This window comes from Hyla sarda, chromosome 6 (assembly GCF_029499605.1).
Source record: "Hyla sarda isolate aHylSar1 chromosome 6, aHylSar1.hap1, whole genome shotgun sequence".
Classification (NCBI taxonomy): domain Eukaryota; kingdom Metazoa; phylum Chordata; class Amphibia; order Anura; family Hylidae; genus Hyla; species Hyla sarda.
Window position 1 is genome coordinate 155891031 of NC_079194.1, and position 21227 is coordinate 155912257.

The 21227-nt window shown below is 41.8% G+C and overlaps 1 protein-coding gene across 1 annotated transcript in view; it reads right to left on the bottom strand.

Annotated features, from left to right (window-relative positions):
* LONP2 (lon peptidase 2, peroxisomal) overlaps positions 1-21227 on the bottom strand; it is a 72112-nt gene that overhangs the window by 12773 nt on the left and 38112 nt on the right. Inside the window, exons 10-11 of the mRNA XM_056525636.1 lie at positions 18511-18637; positions 18116-18249 (exon numbers count right to left, since the gene is read on the bottom strand). Of these exons, the coding sequence (XP_056381611.1) occupies positions 18116-18249; positions 18511-18637 (261 nt within the window). The remainder of the gene's footprint in view (positions 1-18115; positions 18250-18510; positions 18638-21227) is intronic.

A 21227-nucleotide genomic window follows, 5' to 3' on the forward strand; every position in this document is an offset into this window, starting at 1 on the left:
GATTTTTTTAATAGAAGTAATTTACAAATCTGTTTAACTTTCTGGCACCAGTTCATTTAAATAATAAAAAAAACAAAAAGTTTTCCACCGGAGTACCCCTTTAAGGGCACCGGACAATGACAGACAGAAGCCAACATTTATCAGAAGGTTGTGTTATAATTTCTAGGATCTGTCCTTGTGTTATAGATTCCATTTTTAAGTCTTCTGCTAGTGGCTATAATGTGTTTAGTATCTCATCTCAGTGACCCAGTTGCTGTTACCTCTAGATCACCAGGGATAGCGGCAGATGCCACCATTACTGCTGGAATAACACAAGATAACAACTGGTAAAATCCTCCTATGAATAAACAGTTGTGTCACCCTGACTGTTCACTACAATGTCACCGTACACCGATGAGCGACAGTCACTGTGCAAATGTACCAATGCTCCACCCCAATGTCACCTGGCATCAAAGGAACCGGACTGGTCTGGGAGTGTCAAAGAGGCTGGAATATCAGAGTCATAGTAAATGATGAAGAAAAGAACCCTCCCAAAAACACCAAATACCATCTGCTGCTAATAATGTCTGGATCACCCTATTGTCTACGACTGTACACATTCTTTACAGCTAGAGGCTAAAAACCCAACTAGCTACCATAGCTTATCACAGTGTTTCCCAACCAGGGGGCCTCCAGCTGTTGCAAAACTACAACTCCCAGCATGCCCGGACAGCCGGAGGCTGTCCGGGCATGATGGGAGTTGTAGTTTTGCAACAGCTGGAGGCCCCCTGGTTGGGAAACACTGGCTTATGAGAAAGCTGGCGAGCTGAAAAATGATCATAATGTTTGTTACCTAGATTATCCAGACCATGTTGGGGGGAATCTCTCTATACAGCTGGATGTCCTACAGCACTTAAATCAGTTGTCACTCAGCTTTCCCAGTATAATTTCTAGGTGCTTGTGCTCCTCCCTGCTTTCTCTGAATAAACTTAAAGCGTACCCGGTACGGGTATCCAACAAAAAAACTTTTTTTAATATATCACTCAGTACCTAATCCTGACCATGTACATCTAATTTTTATGTGTCTAGCACCTTTATTTTTTTATTACACTTTTAATTTAGCTCACTAGTCTGAATTCCTCTCAAAGGGAGGGGGCGTGGCCTCACTGTGCAGGTCTCCGCCCCCTCCCTCAGTATGCTGTCAGCTCACATCTACCCTAGCATTAGAAAAGCTACAACTCCCAGCTACAACTCCCAAGCTGACAGTGGGAGGATTTTTCCTCCAGCTGTGAGCTCTGCACTCACAGCTGTCAATCAAGGAAGTGTGTCCATGACGCATGGCCACAGCAGGACTAGTATGTGTCCAGGCAGGCAGGGGAGGGGGGCAGTTTGACTGGATTTTTCAGTATGAAATACTGAACATTTTCTAATGGAAGCAATTGCAAAACCTATTGGTTTTGCATGCTTTACAACATATCAAAAGCTTTTGTATCTGACAGTGCCCATTTAAATGCAGAACTCCAGACGTCCTATTTTTAGTGCCTATTTAATGTAAATAAAGTGTAAAAGCAGTGATTAGAGTGAGTCAAGTCTGATGCTGCCAGACGAGGACTCCATGACATGGTCGGTAGTAAATGGAGGGTGTATCCAGAGTTTACACATGTAGAAACTGATGTTAGGCGCTCCACCCAGAACTGCAGCTGCCTCCATGATTATCCAGAACTATAAAAAAAAAAAAAAAAAGACACACACACTGCCCCATTTGTGACCGAGCAACAAAAACATACACAAAGCTGGAAATAGAACTGTAGTATGTAGTAGGGATCGCGACAGACCTTGACATATTTGTCATTCAGTATCCCTAGAAATCTGGATAACACCACATGTGAGTGATAAAATTCCTATCTGGGTGACAGATTTTGTGGGATCCATAGGCTTAGGCAGATTTTTCACTCAGCATGGGCTTTAAAAGGGGTACTCCACTGGAAAACTTTTTTTTTTTTTTTTTTTATCAATTGGTGCCAGAAAGGTAAACAGATTAGTAAATTACTTCTATTATAAAATCTTAATCCTTCCAGTACTTATCAGCTGCTGTATTATCCACAGGAAGTTCTTTTCTTTTTGAATTTCCTCTGTCTGACCACAGTGCTCTCTGCTGACACCTCTGTCCATGTCATGAACTGTCCTGCTCTGGACAGTTCATGACATGGACAGAGGTGTCAGTAGAGAGCACGGTGGTCAGACAGAAAGGAAATAAAAAAAAAGAACTTCCTGTGGATCATACAGCAGCTGACAGATTAAGATTTTTTTAATAGAAGTCATTTACAAATCTGTTTAACTTTCTTGCAAAAAAAATAAAAATAAATTTTTTTTCAGTTGATACCCCTTTAAAGTAGACAGTAGTTGTTAAACAATCTTTAGAGGTATTTGGTCACCCAGCTTTCTAATACCTCACTGCCCGCCTTTTACCTCCCCCCCCCCCCCCCCCAGTTAAAAGTTATATAGAATTAAATAAATATTGAATAATATAACTTCATATACACTCCAAAAAGATAGACAATGCCTCTGATCTCTATAACATCAAGGCTGTAGGGCAAGTCTCCGGTTCAGTGCCACCACCACAACCCTGAAGTGCCACAATGACATCTTATGATATCAATGACTTTGTATGATAAGCTGCAGCCAATTGCAGTCCCATGCCCTTGGTTCTTACATGTAAGCACTGAAGCCAGTGACCCAATGAAGAGTGGCAGTGGCCCTGGACAAGCGGAAGCCTGGGACATAGGATTCCAGGTTCAGTGCTGTGGAAAGATTTGTGGGCGAGAGTGAGGAGATGAAATTGTATTCTATAGCGGATGGGCAACCAGTATAGTCACAGGTACAGGGTGAAGGCCTCAGTGTAGAGGACAAAAGTGTCAAATCCCAAGTGACTGGAATAGTTGAACATAACTGCAGTAGGTTTGCTGCCTAGAAGGTATGGCAGTACCACACACTAAATGGAAATACAGTTATCCCTCAAGTTACAATATTAATTGGTTCCAGGACGACCATTGTATGTCGAAACCATTGTACGTTGAGACCGTAACTCTATGGAAACCTGATATATCAACGAGAAAAAACAACAAGAGGTGTGCCCCTAGTGAGGACCGTTTATATAAAATGAAGGAGATAACGCAAAGATGGGTTCTTACCCCTAGGTGGTGCGCTCAGAGCACAACACCTACAGTAGCGTCTATATGCAGGAAATCGAATGGAACCGCTGCCACGAGGAACTTCCCGGAGTGACGTCAGTCCGGTGGATAACAATGGAAAGAGATATGTGAACAAGTTCCTCTAAAGAAGGCGTTGGTACCTGGAGATTAAAGTAAACTTCTTTATTGGCAACGCGTTTCGATCCCGAACCGGGATCTTCGCCAGGCCTGACGAAAATCTCAGTTTGGGATCGAAACGCGTTGCCAATAAAGAAGTTTACTTTCATCTCCGGGTACCAACGCCTTCTTTCTAGGAACTTGTTCACATATCTCTTTCTATGGAAACCTGGGAATTGGTTCTAAAGGCACAAAAATGTCATCCAAAAATAGGAAAAAGTGAAGATTAAAGAAAAAGAAGTAGAAAACTACTATAGATAAAACAAGTCCTTAGATATAAAAGTATGAAAGATCTGCTGGGAGCTGTAAATCACTGTCTATGTCAGTGTTTCCCAACCAGTGTGCCTCCAGCTGTTGCAAAACTACAACTCCCAGCATCCCCGGACAGCCGTTGGCTGTCCGGGCATGCTGGGAGTTGTAGATTTGCAACAGCTGGAGGCACACTGATTGGTAAACAAGGTTTATGTAGAAGACAGGAGCTTCTTCAGGGTATACAGTACACAGAGTGTCCCAAATGGAGCCGCCCTTACTTGGTGTCCAAAAGGAGCAGCTAACCCCATCACCGGTAATGAGTAGTACAGAACTTGTAGTTCCTCCCTGTACTGTAGGGGGCGCTACCAGACAGCCAGTCAGTGCATACACTTCAGTAATACAGGGGTTTTACCAGTAAAATGCCCATTCTGATTGGTCAGTTTCTCCAGTTGTGAAATGTTTCGCAGATCTGGACTGTCTATAGATTGTATGTTGAGTCTGGTTTCAAGGTGCAATGGTCCAGAAAAAAACATTGTATGTTGAAACTATTGTATGTTGAGGCCATTGTAAGTTGAGGGATCACTCCTTGAGGCCTTGGGTTCAAATCCCACTAAGGACAACAATAAAGACTTATTATTATTATTATTATTATAATAACGTCAGAAAGAGCACTGTGCTCGTGATGTCATCAGAGAGCATTCCAAAAAGAAAAGAATTTCCTCTGTAGCATTCAGCAGCTAATAAGTACAGGAAGGATTAAGATTTTTCAATAGAAGTAATTTACAAATCTGTTTAACTTTCCGGAGCCAGTTGATTTAAAAGAAAAAAAGGTTTTCACCGGAGTACCCCTTTAAAGTGTAACTGTAATTTCGGAAAACATTTCACACATCATAGATGCATCTCAAAAGTTTTTATAGGGCAGAGTGCTCCTTCTGTCACATGCTTACTCATAATGAGCACAAGACAGTGAGAAAAAGCAGCGCTCAGCTCCGTGCATCTCCCCGCTGGTTCTAATGATTGTGAGGCTCTTTGCACCCAGACCCTGGCAGATGGAACTTTTGTCATATTTCTATAACAGGTCAAATGTTTTCTAAAATGACGGTACCAATTTAAATCTTTAACGCTCCCATGATGAATACATCATTCATGGAGTGTTAAACAACTGAGGCCGGGGTCAGTGACCAGCATTTGAGCTAGCTCTATTGCGACCAATGAGCTTCAGTATACTGTACAAACAATCACACAGTGAAGTAAGTGCCCTAGAGGAACTTAAAGGGGTACTCCGGTGGAATTTTTTTTTTTTAAATCAACTGGTGTGAGAAAGTTAAAACATATTTGTAAATTACTTCTATTAAAAATTCTTAATCCTTCCAGTACTTATTAGCTGCTGTATACTACAGAGGAAACTCTTTTCTTTTGGGATTTCTTTTCTGTCACAACCACAGTGCTCTCTACTGACACCCATGTCCATTTTAGGAACTGTCCAGGGCAGCATATGTTTGCTATGGGGATTTTCTCCTTCTCAGGACAGATCCTGACATGGACAGAGATGTCAGCAGAGAGCACTGTGGTCGTGACAAAAGAAATCCAAAAAGAAAATACATTTCCTCTGTAGGATTCAGCAGCTAATAAGTACTGGAAGGATTAAGATTTTTTAATAGAAGTAATTTACAAATCTGTAACTTTCTGGCACCAGTTGATAAACAAAAAAAAAAAAAAAAAAAAAAGAAGAGGTTTCCACCGGAGTACCCCTTTAACATTACAGCTTTACAAGCAGGGTGAATGTTAAAAAAATATTAATAAAAAAATTTGGGGGGCTTTGCATTACATTTAATTGTAAAATAAGCGGAATCATTAAAAACTATACTAGGCCCTACAAAGACTAAAAAAGAAATCTCTCATATCTCTTGATGGAAAAATTACGAGTTATGGCTCTTTGAATGTAATAGGGCCTAGTATTGAGTAGGAAAAAAAACAAACACGAAAATTGGCTGTGCCCTCAAGGAGTTAAAGGGGTACTCCTGTGAAAACCTTTTTTCTTTAAAATCAACTGGTGGCAGAAAGTTAAACATATTTGTAAATTACTTCTATTAAAAAATCTTAATCCTTCCTGTACTTATTAGCTGCTGAATACTACAGAGGAAATTCTTTTCTTTTTGGAATTAATAATAACGCTTCATTTATTGTTGTCCTTAGTGGGATTTGAACCCAAGTCCCCAGCACTGCAAGGCAGAAGTGCTAACCACTGAGCCACCATGCTGCCCTTAGCATACATCTGCTATGCATGGTTGCTAAAATGGACAGAGATGTCAGCAGAGAGCACTGTGCTCGTGATGTCATCAGTGTTCCAAAAAGAAAGGAATTTCCTCTGTAGCATTCAGAAGCTAATAAGTACTGGAAGGATTAAGATTTTTTAATAGAAGTAATTTACAAATATGTTTAACTTTCTGCCACCAGTTGATTTAAAAGAAAAAAGGTTTTCATCGGAGTACCCCTTTAATACAGTTCTAATTGAACTTAATGAGGACGGGCAGTGAGAGGGAGATGTCTTCGGACAATTCCAGCTGTCCCACACCCTGTGTTGGCCGCCATGATGATAATATTTGATTGCCCAGTCATCAGTCTTATCTCTGCTGTGGACATTCTAAGGCATTGCCTTACACTCTCCATGTCCGATGGGGAAACACGGATTATGTAACGATAACTGAAAATACAACAAGACGGCCCCTGGCAGGGTCAGCTGTGCTCCAAGAGACCATCACCCTCTTGTTAACTGACAGAAATTGGGGGAGATTTAGCAAACCCTGTCCAGAGGAAAAGTTGCCCAGTTACCCATAGCAACCAATCAGATCGCTTCTTTCCCTTTTAACAAGACCTCTGCAAAATGAAAGAAGTGATCTGATTGGTTGCTATGGGCAACTGGGCAACTTTTCCTTTGCACTGGTTTTGATAAATCTCCCCCATTGTCCCTGTCGGAGGGCTATACATGTGGATACTGCCAGCAAATGTCTCCAATTCAATGTTTGCAATAAGATCAATTAGTTGCACTAAAACCCAAGATAAAATCTGCAGGTGTATCATGGTGTAAACATCTATTTACTGAAATACTCTGTGCTGCTAGTGATGCAACTTTTTCCACTTTGTACTTGTCGCCATTGATTTTTTCATATCATGACACTGCCCAGTCCTGTCCTTACTAATAATATCATGAGAAGACAGATCACTACTAGAGATGAGCGAACTTACAGTAAATTCGATTCGTCACGAACTTCTCGGCTCGGCAGTTGATGACTTTTCCTGCATAAATTAGTTCAGCTTTCAGGTGCTCCGATGGGCTGGAAAAGGTGGATACAGTCCTAGGAGACTCTTTCCTAAGCATGTATCCACCTTTTCCAGCCCACTGGAACTCCTAAAAGCTGAACTAATTTATGCAGGATAAGTCATCAACTGCCGAGCCGAGAAGTTCGTGACGAATCGAATTTACTCTAAGTTCGCTCATCTCTAATCACTACCTTCCACAAGATCTGCATACTCCTCCACTTAAACACTCTGTGCTTCTCCTTTGACTATCGAACATTTTCCAATATGTTACACTGAGGGGCCCCAAATAGCACTCTGCCACATGTTGGTAGGATCAGATTTAGAGCAGGTTTGAGGCTCCTCCCCTCAGTCTAAGCGCAGATGTTATGGTATAAATGTATCTGCGTCTCGGGCGCTTTTAGTTTAGTCTTCTGCTGTTGCAATAAAGATTGTTCTTATTGGCTGATCTGTATAAGCACAAGCCCAATAGATCATGCAGAGAATCAGATGCATGGCGAACCTTGGGCACAGAAGCTGGCATCTCTCATGACTCAGGAGATGAGCTTAGACCAGTGGTCTCCAACCTGCGGACCTCCAGATGTTGCAAAACTACAATTCCCAGCATGCCCGGACAGCCAACGGCTGTCCGGGCATGCTGGGAGTTGTAGTTTTGCAACATCTGGAGGTCCGCAGTTTGGAGACCACTGGCTTAGACCATCTCATACTTCTACAGACAATGCAGCACAGCTAGAGGCACTGAATAGAACTCTGTCTTACTGAAGATTTGTAGCCATGGCATAGGTACCACTTCTAACACCTCTACTACAGTTCCCCTTTAAGGCCACTCATTACTGGTTGGACTTTGGAACATGTCTGACCCTGCGTGTTGTTAAAGTGCGCTGGCCATTTCTGGACCATACAGTGCCTTCAGTCTAACCTGACGCCGTGCTACAATTTTGGAGTGCAGATATAATTGGCAGATGCTGGTAGCCATATAAGACAGGGCATGCTGTTGTCACCTTCCACAGTTACAGCACGCAACGCGCCAGCACCGTAAGCCAGAAATGTGAGCGATGTGAAGAAAAATGCAGCCGGGAGCCAGTTAAGGAGCCTTGGCTCAAGCTGTACCTAAGAAATGAAGAGAATTCGGTTCCAGGAAGACGACCAAGGAACTTCAATGCCAAAATCTCAGAAAGGTCAATGGAAACATGACGCTCCGAGTGACCCAGGGGAAACTGCTGCAGTGATGAGGACCAGACCACGGAAAAGCCTTAAAGTAAAAATTTCATCTAGATTTTATTTTTACTGTTTAAAGCAAATACTGTTCTTTTGTTTTTACCTGTTTCTATTTTCTAATTATCATTTTTTTATTCATTTTCTGTACATTATGGGGGTAGCCATGTCGTCTGAGCTTTCTGCACAGCATTTGACATATGCTTTACAGCAAGCTCAATGGACATAGAAGTAAACAGTCTATGGTTTCCTATTGAAGAGTTTTCTGGGCATGCTCCGTGGGGTCTATGCAGAAGTTACTGTACGGTAACCATTTCTAAAATAGATAACTACAATTAAAAAAAATAAATGCTAAAAATTCGTAAAAATGATATAAACTTGATTTAAGTAGGTTTTATGGGCATAGAAAAGGTTTTACACTGGAGTGGGGGCACTTTTAAAACAAAAACAAACCATACTCACCAATCTCCCACAGCTGCCATTCAGATGGTTTCTATGACATTTGGTTCCTTTAGGAAAAAGCTTACCACTGGCCACTGTGGTGACAGGCCTCAACCATTGATGGGATAAGCAGGCATTTCCTGCAGGTATGAAACCCTATGGGAAGTGGGGAGCAGCAGGGACCAGGAGCCATGGGAATGTGGGGGAGGATAAAGGCAGATGAGTTTTATCTGGAGTGGAGGACCACATAGTGCAAATTTTTGCTCCCTGAGGCGATGAAAGATGAATGGCATTTGCACAAATCTAAAACAAACTGTGCTGCAATGTGTTTTCCTGACAGCTTTGTGACACCATCGCTGACCTGACCTGTTCTCTGCAGGAGACTCATACATATTCTCTCTACCCATCTTCTACCTACTGATCATGTGTGGACACAAAATGATTTACAGGCTATTGCAAGGGAGTAAGCAGAGGTCAGTGGCAGTGGTACAGTAACAGCAATCAAAGGGTGGATAACAGCGTCATACAGCGGATCTTCTGCGCAAGCATTTTCAACCTGTGGACCCCATTTTGACTGATGTGATTACAGTTATGGCTGGTGGATGTCACCTTCTCTTGTCTTTACTCATCTAGGAAATGGAGGTGGAGATATATTTTAAGTGCTGAGAGATTCAAGTCCACTGGGTCTGGACCAGACAACTACTCAACAACTCAGGTGTATGGGTATGTCCTGACTCTTCCCTGATGACAGACATGAGAAGTGTCTGGCAGCGGCTTATTCCTCTCTTCCTACTGAAAACACATCCCTGCACTGCCGAGCCTAGGAGTCTCCTGAATTAGCTGTTCATTTGGCTGATGTTCATTTGACAGCTATGTAAGAGCCCGATATCAGCACAGCGGGCAAAGCTAGGAAACAAACAGATGGAGATTGGTTTTAACCATGAAGTGGATCCTGAACTGTGCACCTAGCATGGAATATGGTAAATTCTTCATTGCCCATTGCAATAGTAAAAGGGCCACATATACAAGGGCCATGACTCAACAAATATTACTGAACTATACTTTTACCACCAGAATAAAAATGCAGATATGTGGTGGGCCAGTATAACATACGGTGTACAGGCTTATGTGACCACCAGAAACTGACCACCAAATGATACATCCTGAATTCTACCCTTAAAGGAAAACGGTCATCCTGTTCACCCACACTAAACCCAATACACTGGGTTATAGTGTGGATGAAAAGGAGACCGTTGACTGACTCCTATACGTACCTGCACTCTGGAGATCTGTCCCTCCGAAGATCGGCTTCCATCTTCAATGAATTATGCACTGGAGGGGGGTCTGCCGGCTCAATATGAATATTTATTGTCATGGGTCATGTGGGCGCTGCGCCAACTGAGCGCTCAAGTGACCAGCAACAATGAATATTAAAATTAAGTTGGCGGGCCCGCCTCCAGTGCATAATTCATGGAAGATGGAAGACGATCCACGGAGGAACAGATCTCCGGAGTGCAGGTACGTATAGGAGTCAGTCAGCGGCCTCCTTTTCACCCACACTATAACCCAGTGTATTGGGTTTAGTGTGGGTGAACAGGATGATAGTTATCAGGATGATCGTTTTCAGATAAACAATATATTGTACATTCGCCCACCAGGAATAATAAACCTAAAACATCTCCATTATGGTTACTGGTAATTGGGCTTTCTAGAACCCACCAGACACCAAGGACTGAGCTCTACATTTCACATGAGTTGACAGGTTGAGCATATCAGTTCCAGACATTAGGGATGAATCACCAGACTATAATCTTATATGAGAGAATAGACCTGACACTACAAATCCAGTGGAAAACCGACAATGACTAACCAACAGTTGTGCCTGTATTAAAGATGCTGCCTTCAGGTTTTCTCTGCAATATTAGAAGAAAGAAAAATTAAAGACCAGAAACCGGTGCCTAGTGTATTACCCAGGAGTATTGAGACCTTCTATCAGGGTCTACAACTAAAGTAAACACCTTCAAGATGGCCTCTCACCTGATATAGATGGTATATTCGCCTATCACCCCAAAAGCATAGGGTTATCAAAGTAGGAGGATACATAGTGGTAGGAAGAAGGACCCTTAGTAGCCAGGCGCTGCTGTATCCTATTCAATCAGGTAGCAAGTCATGGATAATCTTTAAATCCAGGAAAGGACTTGTTTATTAATAAAAATAAAATTAAAATAAAAGCAGTTACACATTTTGGGAGTAGCCTTCCTCTTTATCAGATTTACGTACTACAAGCCACATATAAAGCCTGTTGTGACTTGTAGTGCTCACTTCAATCTGATGAAGGAGGAGTCTACTCTCAAAACGTGAAATTGTCTTATTTTATCAATAAACAAGCCCTTTCTTGGATTTAAAGATTATTCATGACTTGTTTCCTTATTGAATAGGATACAGCAGCGTCTGGCTCCTAAAGGTCCTTTATCTTGCTTCTCTGCATAATGGCAGTCCTTAACAGATCACACACAGTAGTCACCGCAGCTCCCATTATATGGGGAGAGAATATGAATGGCGCATGGTCACCTGACCCTCTTAATGCTAATACCCAGCCAGCTCCATTCCCCAGATCATAGTGCACTCTCTCGCTGTACTCGCAGCTCAGAGATGTATAAATTGATTCTGAATTTAATAAGCTTGGGATGTAAATTACAATGGAAGTTTCTGTGGGTTGTCATGACGACAAATATCTAACTCAAGAAGACAGGCACTGAGATGGAAAGTGGTCCTATACATAATACAGACAAGGAATAAAAGGGTTAACCGATCTACGAAAAAACTCAATTAGAAGGATTTCCATGTTACACTACTTACTTTATTTTTACCTAGGTCTCTGTTCACATTTCTGCCAGATTCATTACGCTGTCTAATCTGTTCCTGCTTTTAATCAACTATTCTTGTAACCAGGAACATCTGCTAATCTGACATCTACAAGGTAACAGATGGATTATCAGAGGGCGCTCTTACACACAGCTCTATGCGCAGCAGCTATTGCTTGTGATTCTAAACTGCACCCAAGGACTTTAGGCTATGGTCACACATAGTATTTTGGTCAGTATTTTTACCCAAAATCAGGAATGGAACTGACACAGAAAAAAGTGCAAATCTTTCCATAATATTTTTTTCTGAGTCGGCTCCACTACTGGTTTTGGTTACTGAGCAAAATACTGATCAAAATACTATATGTGAACATAGCCTTTAATTTTTTTTTAAATCAACTGGTGCCAGAAAGTTAAAACAGATTTGTAAATTAAATCTATAAAAAAAAAAAATCTTTATCCTTCCAGTACTTTTTAGGGGCTATATACTACAGAAGAAATGCTTTTCTTTTTGGATTTCTCTGATGTCACGACCACAGTGCTCTCTGCTGACCTCTGCTGTCCATTTTTGGAACTGTACAGAGCAGGAGAAAAATTCCCATAGCAAACATATGCTGCTCTGGACAGTTCCTAAAATGCACAGCAGAGGTCAGCAGAGAGCACTGTGGTCATGACATCAGTGAAATCCAAAAAGAAAAGCATTTCCTCTGTAGTATACAGCCCAAAAAATGTATTGGAAGGATTAAGATTTTTTAATAGAAGTCATTTAGAAATCTTAGAGAAAAAAGGGGATAAGTGCAGCTCACAATTAATACACTAGTCCGAGGTTAACTTGGGTGAGCACCTTTACCCTAGGTGCCAAGAAAAAAAGTACTTTGTAGCAGAAAAATTGACCCAAAACCTCAAGGACAGTGTATATAATTCTTTGGGGATTAATGAAACAGACTGTGCTTCAATTAACAATTGTATTTATTAAAATATCACAATAAATAAAATAGTAATAATAAACACCAGATCCCCTCACAGGGCCCTATGGGGGGATCTAACAATAGCTAAGAATTAACTAACATATTTTCGATGCCACTAAAAATTAATTTGTGCGTTCACCTTGTGAAAAATATATATCATATAGCTATAGCTAACAATAAGTAGTTCACTGAAAGGATGTTAAGAAATAACAGATATCATATAACAATGTTGCTACAATGTCTTTCAATGAAAATGAATGGCAGTAAAAAAACAGTGTTGCAGTGTTGTCCTCTAATAAGGAAGATGTAGCAGAGTTGCGGTATCCTCTGGATAAATAATAATATTAGTCCTAGCAGAGTATATGAAAAATGAATGACAGTCTATGGGCTTTGTGCGCTGGTAGTTGTCTGCGCTGGCTATAGAGGAATATTGCCGGTGGTGATGGCAGCTGGTCCGGATGGCACCGGACCTGTTGGAAAAGCCGCCCGTCTGTATGCACAGGAATAAACAGCGCTCACGATATAATGATTATGCGCTCACCGGTAATTTGATGGAGATCAGTCCACGTTGGTGCCGGGTCGGATGGGAGACTGTGAGCCGGTCCACGACACGCTGCAGTGCCTCAGCCTCGTGGATTCAGCGTGTGACGTCACAGGGTACTCTGCTGGAGCAAAGGCCTCACTGGAATAGCGATAGAACAGGAGCCATGGATGTTATCAGCCGCATATAGATCGTCTGGTAGGTATAGTGCAATATAACCAACTGCAGAGGTAATGGTATAAAAACCGCACATATAGCTGGCAAAGTTGGCGGCTTTTCCAACAGGTCCGGTGCCATCCGGACCAGCTGCCATCACCACCGGCAATATTCCTCTATAGTCAGCGCAGACAACTACCAGCGCACAAAGCCCATAGACTGTCATTCATTTTTCATATACTCTGCTAGGACTAATATTATTTATCCAGAGGATACCGCAACTCTGCTACATCTTCCCTATTAGAGGACAACACTGCAACACTGTTTTTTTACTGCCATTCATTTTCATTGAAAGACATTTTAGCAACATTGTTATATGATATCTGTTATTTCTTAACATCCTTTCAGTGAATTACTTATTGTTAGCTATATGATATATATTTTTCACAAGGTGAACGCACAAATTAATATTTAGTGGCATCGAAAATATTTTAGTCAATTGTTAGATCCCCCCATAGGGCCCTGTGAGGGTATCTGGTGTTTATTATTACTATTTTATTTATTGTGATATTTTAATAAATACAATTGTTAATTGAAGCACGGTCTGTTTCATTAATCCCCAAAGAATTATATACACTGTCCTTGAGGTTTTGGGTCAATTTTTTCTGCTAATTTACAAATCTGTTTAACTTTCTGGCACCAGTTGATTTTAAAAAAAATATAGTTTTCCATGGGAGTACCCCTTTAACAATGGCATGTCTGGATGCAGCCCAGAATTATCAGTGAATTGTGCGATGGCAGACACTTTAACTAGCGCTTTCTATTCTGGTTAATAGTTTTTTATTAGGAGTTTTAAAGTACAAGTTAATACAAATAAAATAAAACGAACAAAACAAGATTACACATAAGATATATCTCATATGTACTCGACAAAGTCACAAAGCAATCAGTACATTGAGGAGCTATCGGTCCAAGGTAAGGTAAGTAATTCATACAAGTATATAAAGTGCACCATATCTAAAACAAATGCAATAATATTAGAGTATGTTAGTATAATAAAGGTTAGTATAGTATGTGTACAAAGACAATTATACAATTGTCTTACAATGAGGTGAATAAGCCCATTGAGACCATGTAGATTTAATAATACCGTATTTTTCTTCCCCAAAACTGGGGGGGGGGGAGTTGGTGCGTCTTATACGGCGAATACACACCTATCGCGGCTTCAAAGCAAGAAATGCTCTTTGTAGCTGCTCTCTGTTCTCGCTAATTGATAATGGTCATGAATAGCAACCCTTTCCCCATTAGACGTATGAAAATTGGGTTTCTAAACTATACAATCCCTTAAATGTATTCTTTTACTTCAGGCTCATTGAAAACTGCACAGTAAATGGGGTGAAAAAAAGCCCCCTCCAGATTTCATACACAACAGAACAGCTGACTATAACCAGAAGCCTTTCTCTACCACAGAAGCTATGTGATCTTTACGATGAGATGTTGAGCTGAACCTTGTGCTTTCACTTATAAGTAAGCGGCTGAGTGGGTGCAGGTGGAGCCCACACGGGTAGAGGTAAATTAAACACATAATAATTTGTTTAATTTGGATCCAACCTGGAGGAGTCCGTGCACAGCCTGGATCATGAAGAATTGGCACAGCCATCCTGTATTGTGTCTACATGGGTGCTACACCTGGAATCCAGAAGCCAAGGGCTGGAAACTGCAGGTCAATAGACCCTTGTGCATATACCAGACAGGGACAATGCTAGTATATGGCATAGAACTGCCAATATATCAACAGTACAGAGGAAATAAAGATTTGTATTGGAATCACATCATACAGCAGCAGCTTCTGTATTTTCCAAACAGATGAGTTGCAATTCAGATTTAGGAATTGTTCATATAGCAAAAGTTTCATTTCCGAACACATGTAAAATCTGTGTCCCAATGTTTTTTCCCCTCTTTGCAGAGTTGAATTCTGCATTGCAGGGGAAAAGGTCACTTCTTTATGCAGAAATAGTAGGTGGCTAATTTGTCGCATGTATTTGCACAATTCCACAGAAAATGTAATAAGTATTTAAATGGTGGGGGCCAGACTAATGGGACCGCTCACGATTATTGGGGTTTCTTACCTCACAAATGACCAGGGTCACAGCGACATATACTCAGATGCTGCTCCATTTACTCTCTACTGGATTCTATTGAAGATAGCCAAACATTGTACTTATCTATCTTCAGCTGCTCCTTTTATTCGGGGAACAATGAACCAACATTCTTGTGATTGGTGGGGACCCAGCGGTCGGCACAGATTTCTGTGACATATCAAAAGTTTTCATTGGTCAGGGGTGGGGGGGAGGGGGCTCAGTACAGAGAAACCCACTGATCGTTAGAACTGAGAAATGCACTTTACTCCCCAGCTTGCCATTGAATCCAACAATCTCAATAGACTTACAATGGCTCCTCTCCCACAAGAGGTCAGATCAAGCAGTAAGCAAAACAGTGAAGTGCTTGTGTCACGATCACACCCTATCGGTCCAGCCAAGACATTAGAGAGAGTGTGATGGTGCAAGGGTTAAGGCCACCAGACCTCTGGGTATCCACTCCTAGTCCCAGCAAGTCACCAAATTAACCCTTAGATAAACGTGTTTCCACCAGAGCTGCCTTCAGAAAGGTGAGCTGATATATTTAGAGATCAAAGCCTTCCAGCAATGAGCCATATGGGTCAATAAGTCAAGGCAGGGAAGAGTTTAGGAGGCATACATCATGCAGCTTGGTACCACTTCTGACACTTGAGCTCTGAGCATGATCTAGAGCGGACAGATTCCTTTTAAAGAGGGCTGAGGTCAGCATTAAAAATAAAATAAATAAATAAAATAAAATGAATAGGTTTTATACCATTGCCCAGATTCTTACACTGTTTTTATTTTGTTGCTATGCCCCTCTATTCCCAACATATAGGGATTTTTCTATTTGGTTGACTCTCTGCACTTTACTTACCTCAAAGCTCTAGCAACAAAAAAAAAGAAACAACATTAGAATTAGTGCATCCAAAGCTACACAATTATCTAAAACATTTTTTTGTACACTGTATTTTGGTCCTTTTTAATATCCAATAGCCTCCAGCAATCAAAAAAACCCCATCAACACCACTGGTTATGCACACAAAGCATAAAACACACACTTTAAAGTGTCAGTCCCAACTGGATTGCCCCTGCTTACTAAAACTCTAGAATATAAGAATATAATGGGTGGGGTTAGTGATAAATAAAGGAATTATTATTTCCCCTCTATAAGCATTTTCATGTCTTCTATATGAAAGGTTTGTGTTGCCTGATTTATTCTCCTGGCTATTGGTTCTGTCAGACTAACACTACCTCCATACTAATATGTAGTAATGAAACAACAGCGAGACAGGGTTGATCATGATTATTGAGAAACCCTTTACAGAACATGAACAGAAGTGTTTCCCTAGACGGTGGAAGTGAGAACGCCCCTCCAGCCCCCTCTCCCACCATTACATTTGGGTGATATATTACCATAGCAGGATGCTGGGTAACCGGCAGTGTTAGCAGCCATACAGCTGTGTGGAAGCCGAGAGGTGAGAACTTACATGTGTCAAGTGCAACACCAGAAAACCTTTAAATGTTTCTGGGAAGGTGAGAGTAATTCCTTGTGCTACTGCACAGGGTGGTGAATGGGTCCGGAACAGGCAAAGCAGACAGGAAACAACCGCAGTAAATCTGTGAATTCACCTGATGTGGAACCTGGTTCCCTGAATGAGTAAAGCAGCTAAACGTAATTTCTGATGGCAACACTGGAACATTATTCAGCATGTGTGGGGTCACAAGAAAGAGACTGTTACATAAGGTATGGAGATACTGGAGTTATCTACTAGGGGACTAAACTATCAGCCACTGGGTATTACACCATTATTACCAGAGCAGCAGTCACAATATTGCTCGAGCTTGGGAGGGTATTGCATCTTGGGAAATCTCTGACACATTGTCCATGAAATGGCGGCACTATAGAAGCCTATGGGGGAGCGACAATGTCACTAGCTGAACAAACTACTGAACTACCTCAGTCATGAGCAGACAGGAAAATATGATGCAGACACAGAAAGCAAAGCATGTACATTAGGCACGTATATTTGTTTTATTTTATCTGAATATATATGTTGAGTGCTGTATTACTCCTTTAAGCCGAGGCGCTCTATTTTCCTGACACCCTTGGTGGAAAAGAATTTACTTCAGCAACAGGCTATGTTATACTATATGAGAGCTCTCTATGCTGAAGGGAGTGTGGAAGCAAATGTTTGCAACCTGTAGTTAAACCCTATTTACATGTGGGTCCGTGGAGATATAAGCGCTATTAACGCAGAAGTCTCACTTATACATGTACTAATGGTCACCTGCTTCATGTGGCTTTGATAACAAGTGTGGTTCCAGGGATAGGATGGGATATGGATAACAGTATATACTAGGTATATACACATTTTCTTGGTACATGGAGAGTGCATAGAGAGTGATTCGATTAGTCACAAACTTCTCGGCTCAGCAGTTGCTGACTTTATCCTGCATTAGTTCAGCTTTCGGGTGCTCTGGTGGGCTGGAAAAGGTGGATACAGTCCTAGGAGAGAGTCTCCAGCCCACCGGAGCACCTGAAAGCTGAACTAATTTATGCAGACTAAAGTCAGCAACTGCCGAGCCGAGAAGTTCGTGACGAATCGAATCACTGTAAGTTCCCTCATCTCTAATAGAGAGGGCAAGAAAATGTGTTACATAATTAGTACGGTTGAAAAAAGACATACGTCCATCAAGTTCAACCAAATAATTGAAGGGAAGGTGTATGGGATGTGTAATGTCCTCTATAGGATGTTTTGTAATGTATACTGCTAATTACACACACAAAAAAAAAACAACACCACAATTTCTCCCCTTTTCACCAGCACCTGCTCTGAACCTTGTGGACCTAGCAAAATAGTCTCCAATATATCATTAGATTTAAACTACTTACCCTCTACATCAGTAATATCGGAGGGCTCTGATTTTCCATCTCTGTGTTGCCCTTCAGCAACTTTAACAGCAACTGCTCTGCAAACAGCCCCAATCCTCCTCTCCAGGGATCGGACACCAGCTTCACGCGTGTATCTGTCGGGAAAGACCACGGCAAAGAAGTAAAGTCTTATTTTTGAGGTTTAAAGGTTTGTAAAGAGTAGAAAAATTACAGGGTTTTACCCCTCCCTCTCCTTTATTTAGGACACATGAACACTTAGTAGAGTGTTCATTTGTATAGAGGGCAAGGGAGAGATCCCTTTGGGACGAACAGGTTTTTCGGACAGCCAACAGCTTTGTGTATGGCCAGCTTTAGGAGTCTTCTGCTCATCAGTTTGTTCATCAGGGAGTACTCACCGGGTGATAATTTCCAGGGTAGTTTCTGGAGGGATCTGGATCTGCTCAGGAGTCAGTCCATGCTGAGCTAGCTGTTTAGCAATAAGGTGTCTATGTGCAATCTCTATCTTTTCTTCCTGGCTATATCCTGTAATAAATCATAAGCCATTATAGTCTCAATCTCCAGTCATAAGGTAGAAGATAAGACATGTAACGTATGCACATAGTGACGCTACTAACAGAATAGTGAGTTCAGCTCTGGAGTATAATATTGGCTGTTACTAAGGCTTAGTACAGGAGAAGTACTTTAACCCCTTAAGGGCGCAGGATTTTTTTGTGTTTGCACTTTTGTTTTTACCTCCTCCCCTTCAAAACTTTCAATTTTGCACCTACAGACCCACACGAGGGCTTGTTTTTTACGCCACTAACTGTACTTTGTAATGACAACAAAAACAACAAAGGCGTGGCCTCAAATGGCTGGAGGTGCTCAACCCCTAATGCAGTTTTGCATATATATTGGGGGAGCAGATCCTGCCCTTGTGGTCCGTTGCTAAGGGCGATCCCCAGCATAAAATACATACTATGGGGGATGCCTGCAACAGACCACAAGTACCACAACAGCATCCTACACCAGATAAACAGTGTGGATGTATAACAATTAGAATAATACAAAACAGGAATTTAGGTGCACTACTGTGGTAGATGTAAACAATGAAATTGGCTATCCCTCAACACTGATGTTAAGATTGAGACATTAGCCAGTACCTCCTGCCATTTGAGGCCACGTCTTTGTTGTTTTTGTTGTTAAAATTTATACTAATGCGCCTGTATCATCACTATAGGTAGCATTAATTTGCACCTGTGAGGCCGGCAACATATCAGCCAACTTGGGTGGGTCTTATAGTCTGTCTCCCTCCTCCCATTGTATGTGTGCTTAGCCACACTGGAGGTAATCTGGGAGCAGTCTGTGAGCCAGACTTAAAGGGGTTCTCCGGTGCTTAGACATCTTATCCCCTATCCAAAGGATAGGGGATAAGATGCCTGATCGCGGGAGTCCCGCCGCTGGGGACCCCTGTGATCTTGCACGCGGCACTGCGTTTGTAATCAGTCCCCGGAGCGTGTTTGCTCCGCGTCTGATTACCGCCGACCACAGGGCCGGCGGCGTGTGACGTTACTCTCCGCCCCTCAATGCAAGCCTACGGGAAGGGGCATGATAGCTGTCATGCCCCCTCCCATAGACTTGCATTGAGGGGCGGAGCGTGAGGTCACACGGGGGCGGAGGCGTGACATCACCCGCCGCCGGCCCCGTGATCGACAGTAATCAGACCCGGAGCGAACAAGCTCCGGGGACTGATTACAAACGGGGTGCCGCGTGCAAGATCACGGGGGTCCCCAGCGGCAGGACTTCCGCAATCAGGCATCTTATCCCCTATCCTTTGGATAGGGGATAAGATGTCTAAGCACCGGAGAACCCCTTTAATGCTGCTGTAATTGCCCACTTACCCCTGGTTTTGCCCATATGGCACAGGTAGGTTTAGTGTTAGGTCCCGCGCCACTTGAGAAACCTTGGCGTTGGTGTGCGGGCTCAGGTATGTCCTTTATCTAAGGATATACTGGCTAATGTCTCAATTTTAACATCAGTTTTGAGGGTTAGCCAATGTCATTGTTTACATCTACCACAGTAGTGCACCTAAATTCCTGTTTTGTACTTTGTAATGACATCAGTCATTTTACCACAAAATCTATGGTGAAACAAGAAAAAAATCTTGTGGGACAAGATTGAAAAAACAAAAAGATTTTGTAACTTTTGGGGGCTTCTGATTCTACACAGTGCACTTTTTGGTAAAAATGACACCTTATCTTTATTCTCTAGGTCCATACAGTTAAAATGATACCCCAACTTATATAGGTTTGATTTTGTTTTACTTTTGTTAAAAAATGATAACTTTTTGCACGGAAATTTATGTTTAAAAATTTATTCTTCTGACTCCTATAATTTTTTTATTTTTCCGCATACGGGGATATATGAGGGCTCTTTTTTTGCGCTGTCATCTGAAGTTTTTATTGGTACCAGGCTTGTTTTGATGGGACTTTTTATATCTCTTTTTATAATTTTTTTTAGGGTAAACAGTGAGCAAAATTACACAATTTTGGACTTTGGAATTTTTTATATGTACGCCATTAACCGTGTGGTTTAACTAACAATATATTTTTATAGTTCGGACATTTACACACACGGCGATACCGCATAGGTTTGTTTCTTTTTATTTACATATTTTTTGGGGGTTTAAATGGGAAAAGGGGGACGATTCAAACTTTTTAAAGGAAGGGCTTAAATCACATTTATAAACGTAGATCAGTGTTATCGCCGCTATGCTGCTCCAGCCTGCTGAGCAGGCATGGAGCAGCAGATTATCGGTCAGACGGCAAGGAGGCAAGTACGTACCCTCCCGCCATCCTCTCAGCTGTTCGGGACGCCGAGGTGGTCCCGAACAGCCCTCTGAGCTAACCAGCAGGTGTTTTCTCCCTTTTTAGATGGCGCAATCTAAGATAAAGGGTAATATCAGCCCGATCGGCGATGTCCAGTATAAGCCATGGGTCCTGGTTGTCGATAGCAACCAGGACCCACCAGGTATGAAGCACGCTCAGCTCCTGAGCGCGCTTCATGTAACAGGAGTCTGCAATGGACGTAAATATACGTCTATTGTCGTTAAGGGTTTAATGTATGTAACACAGCG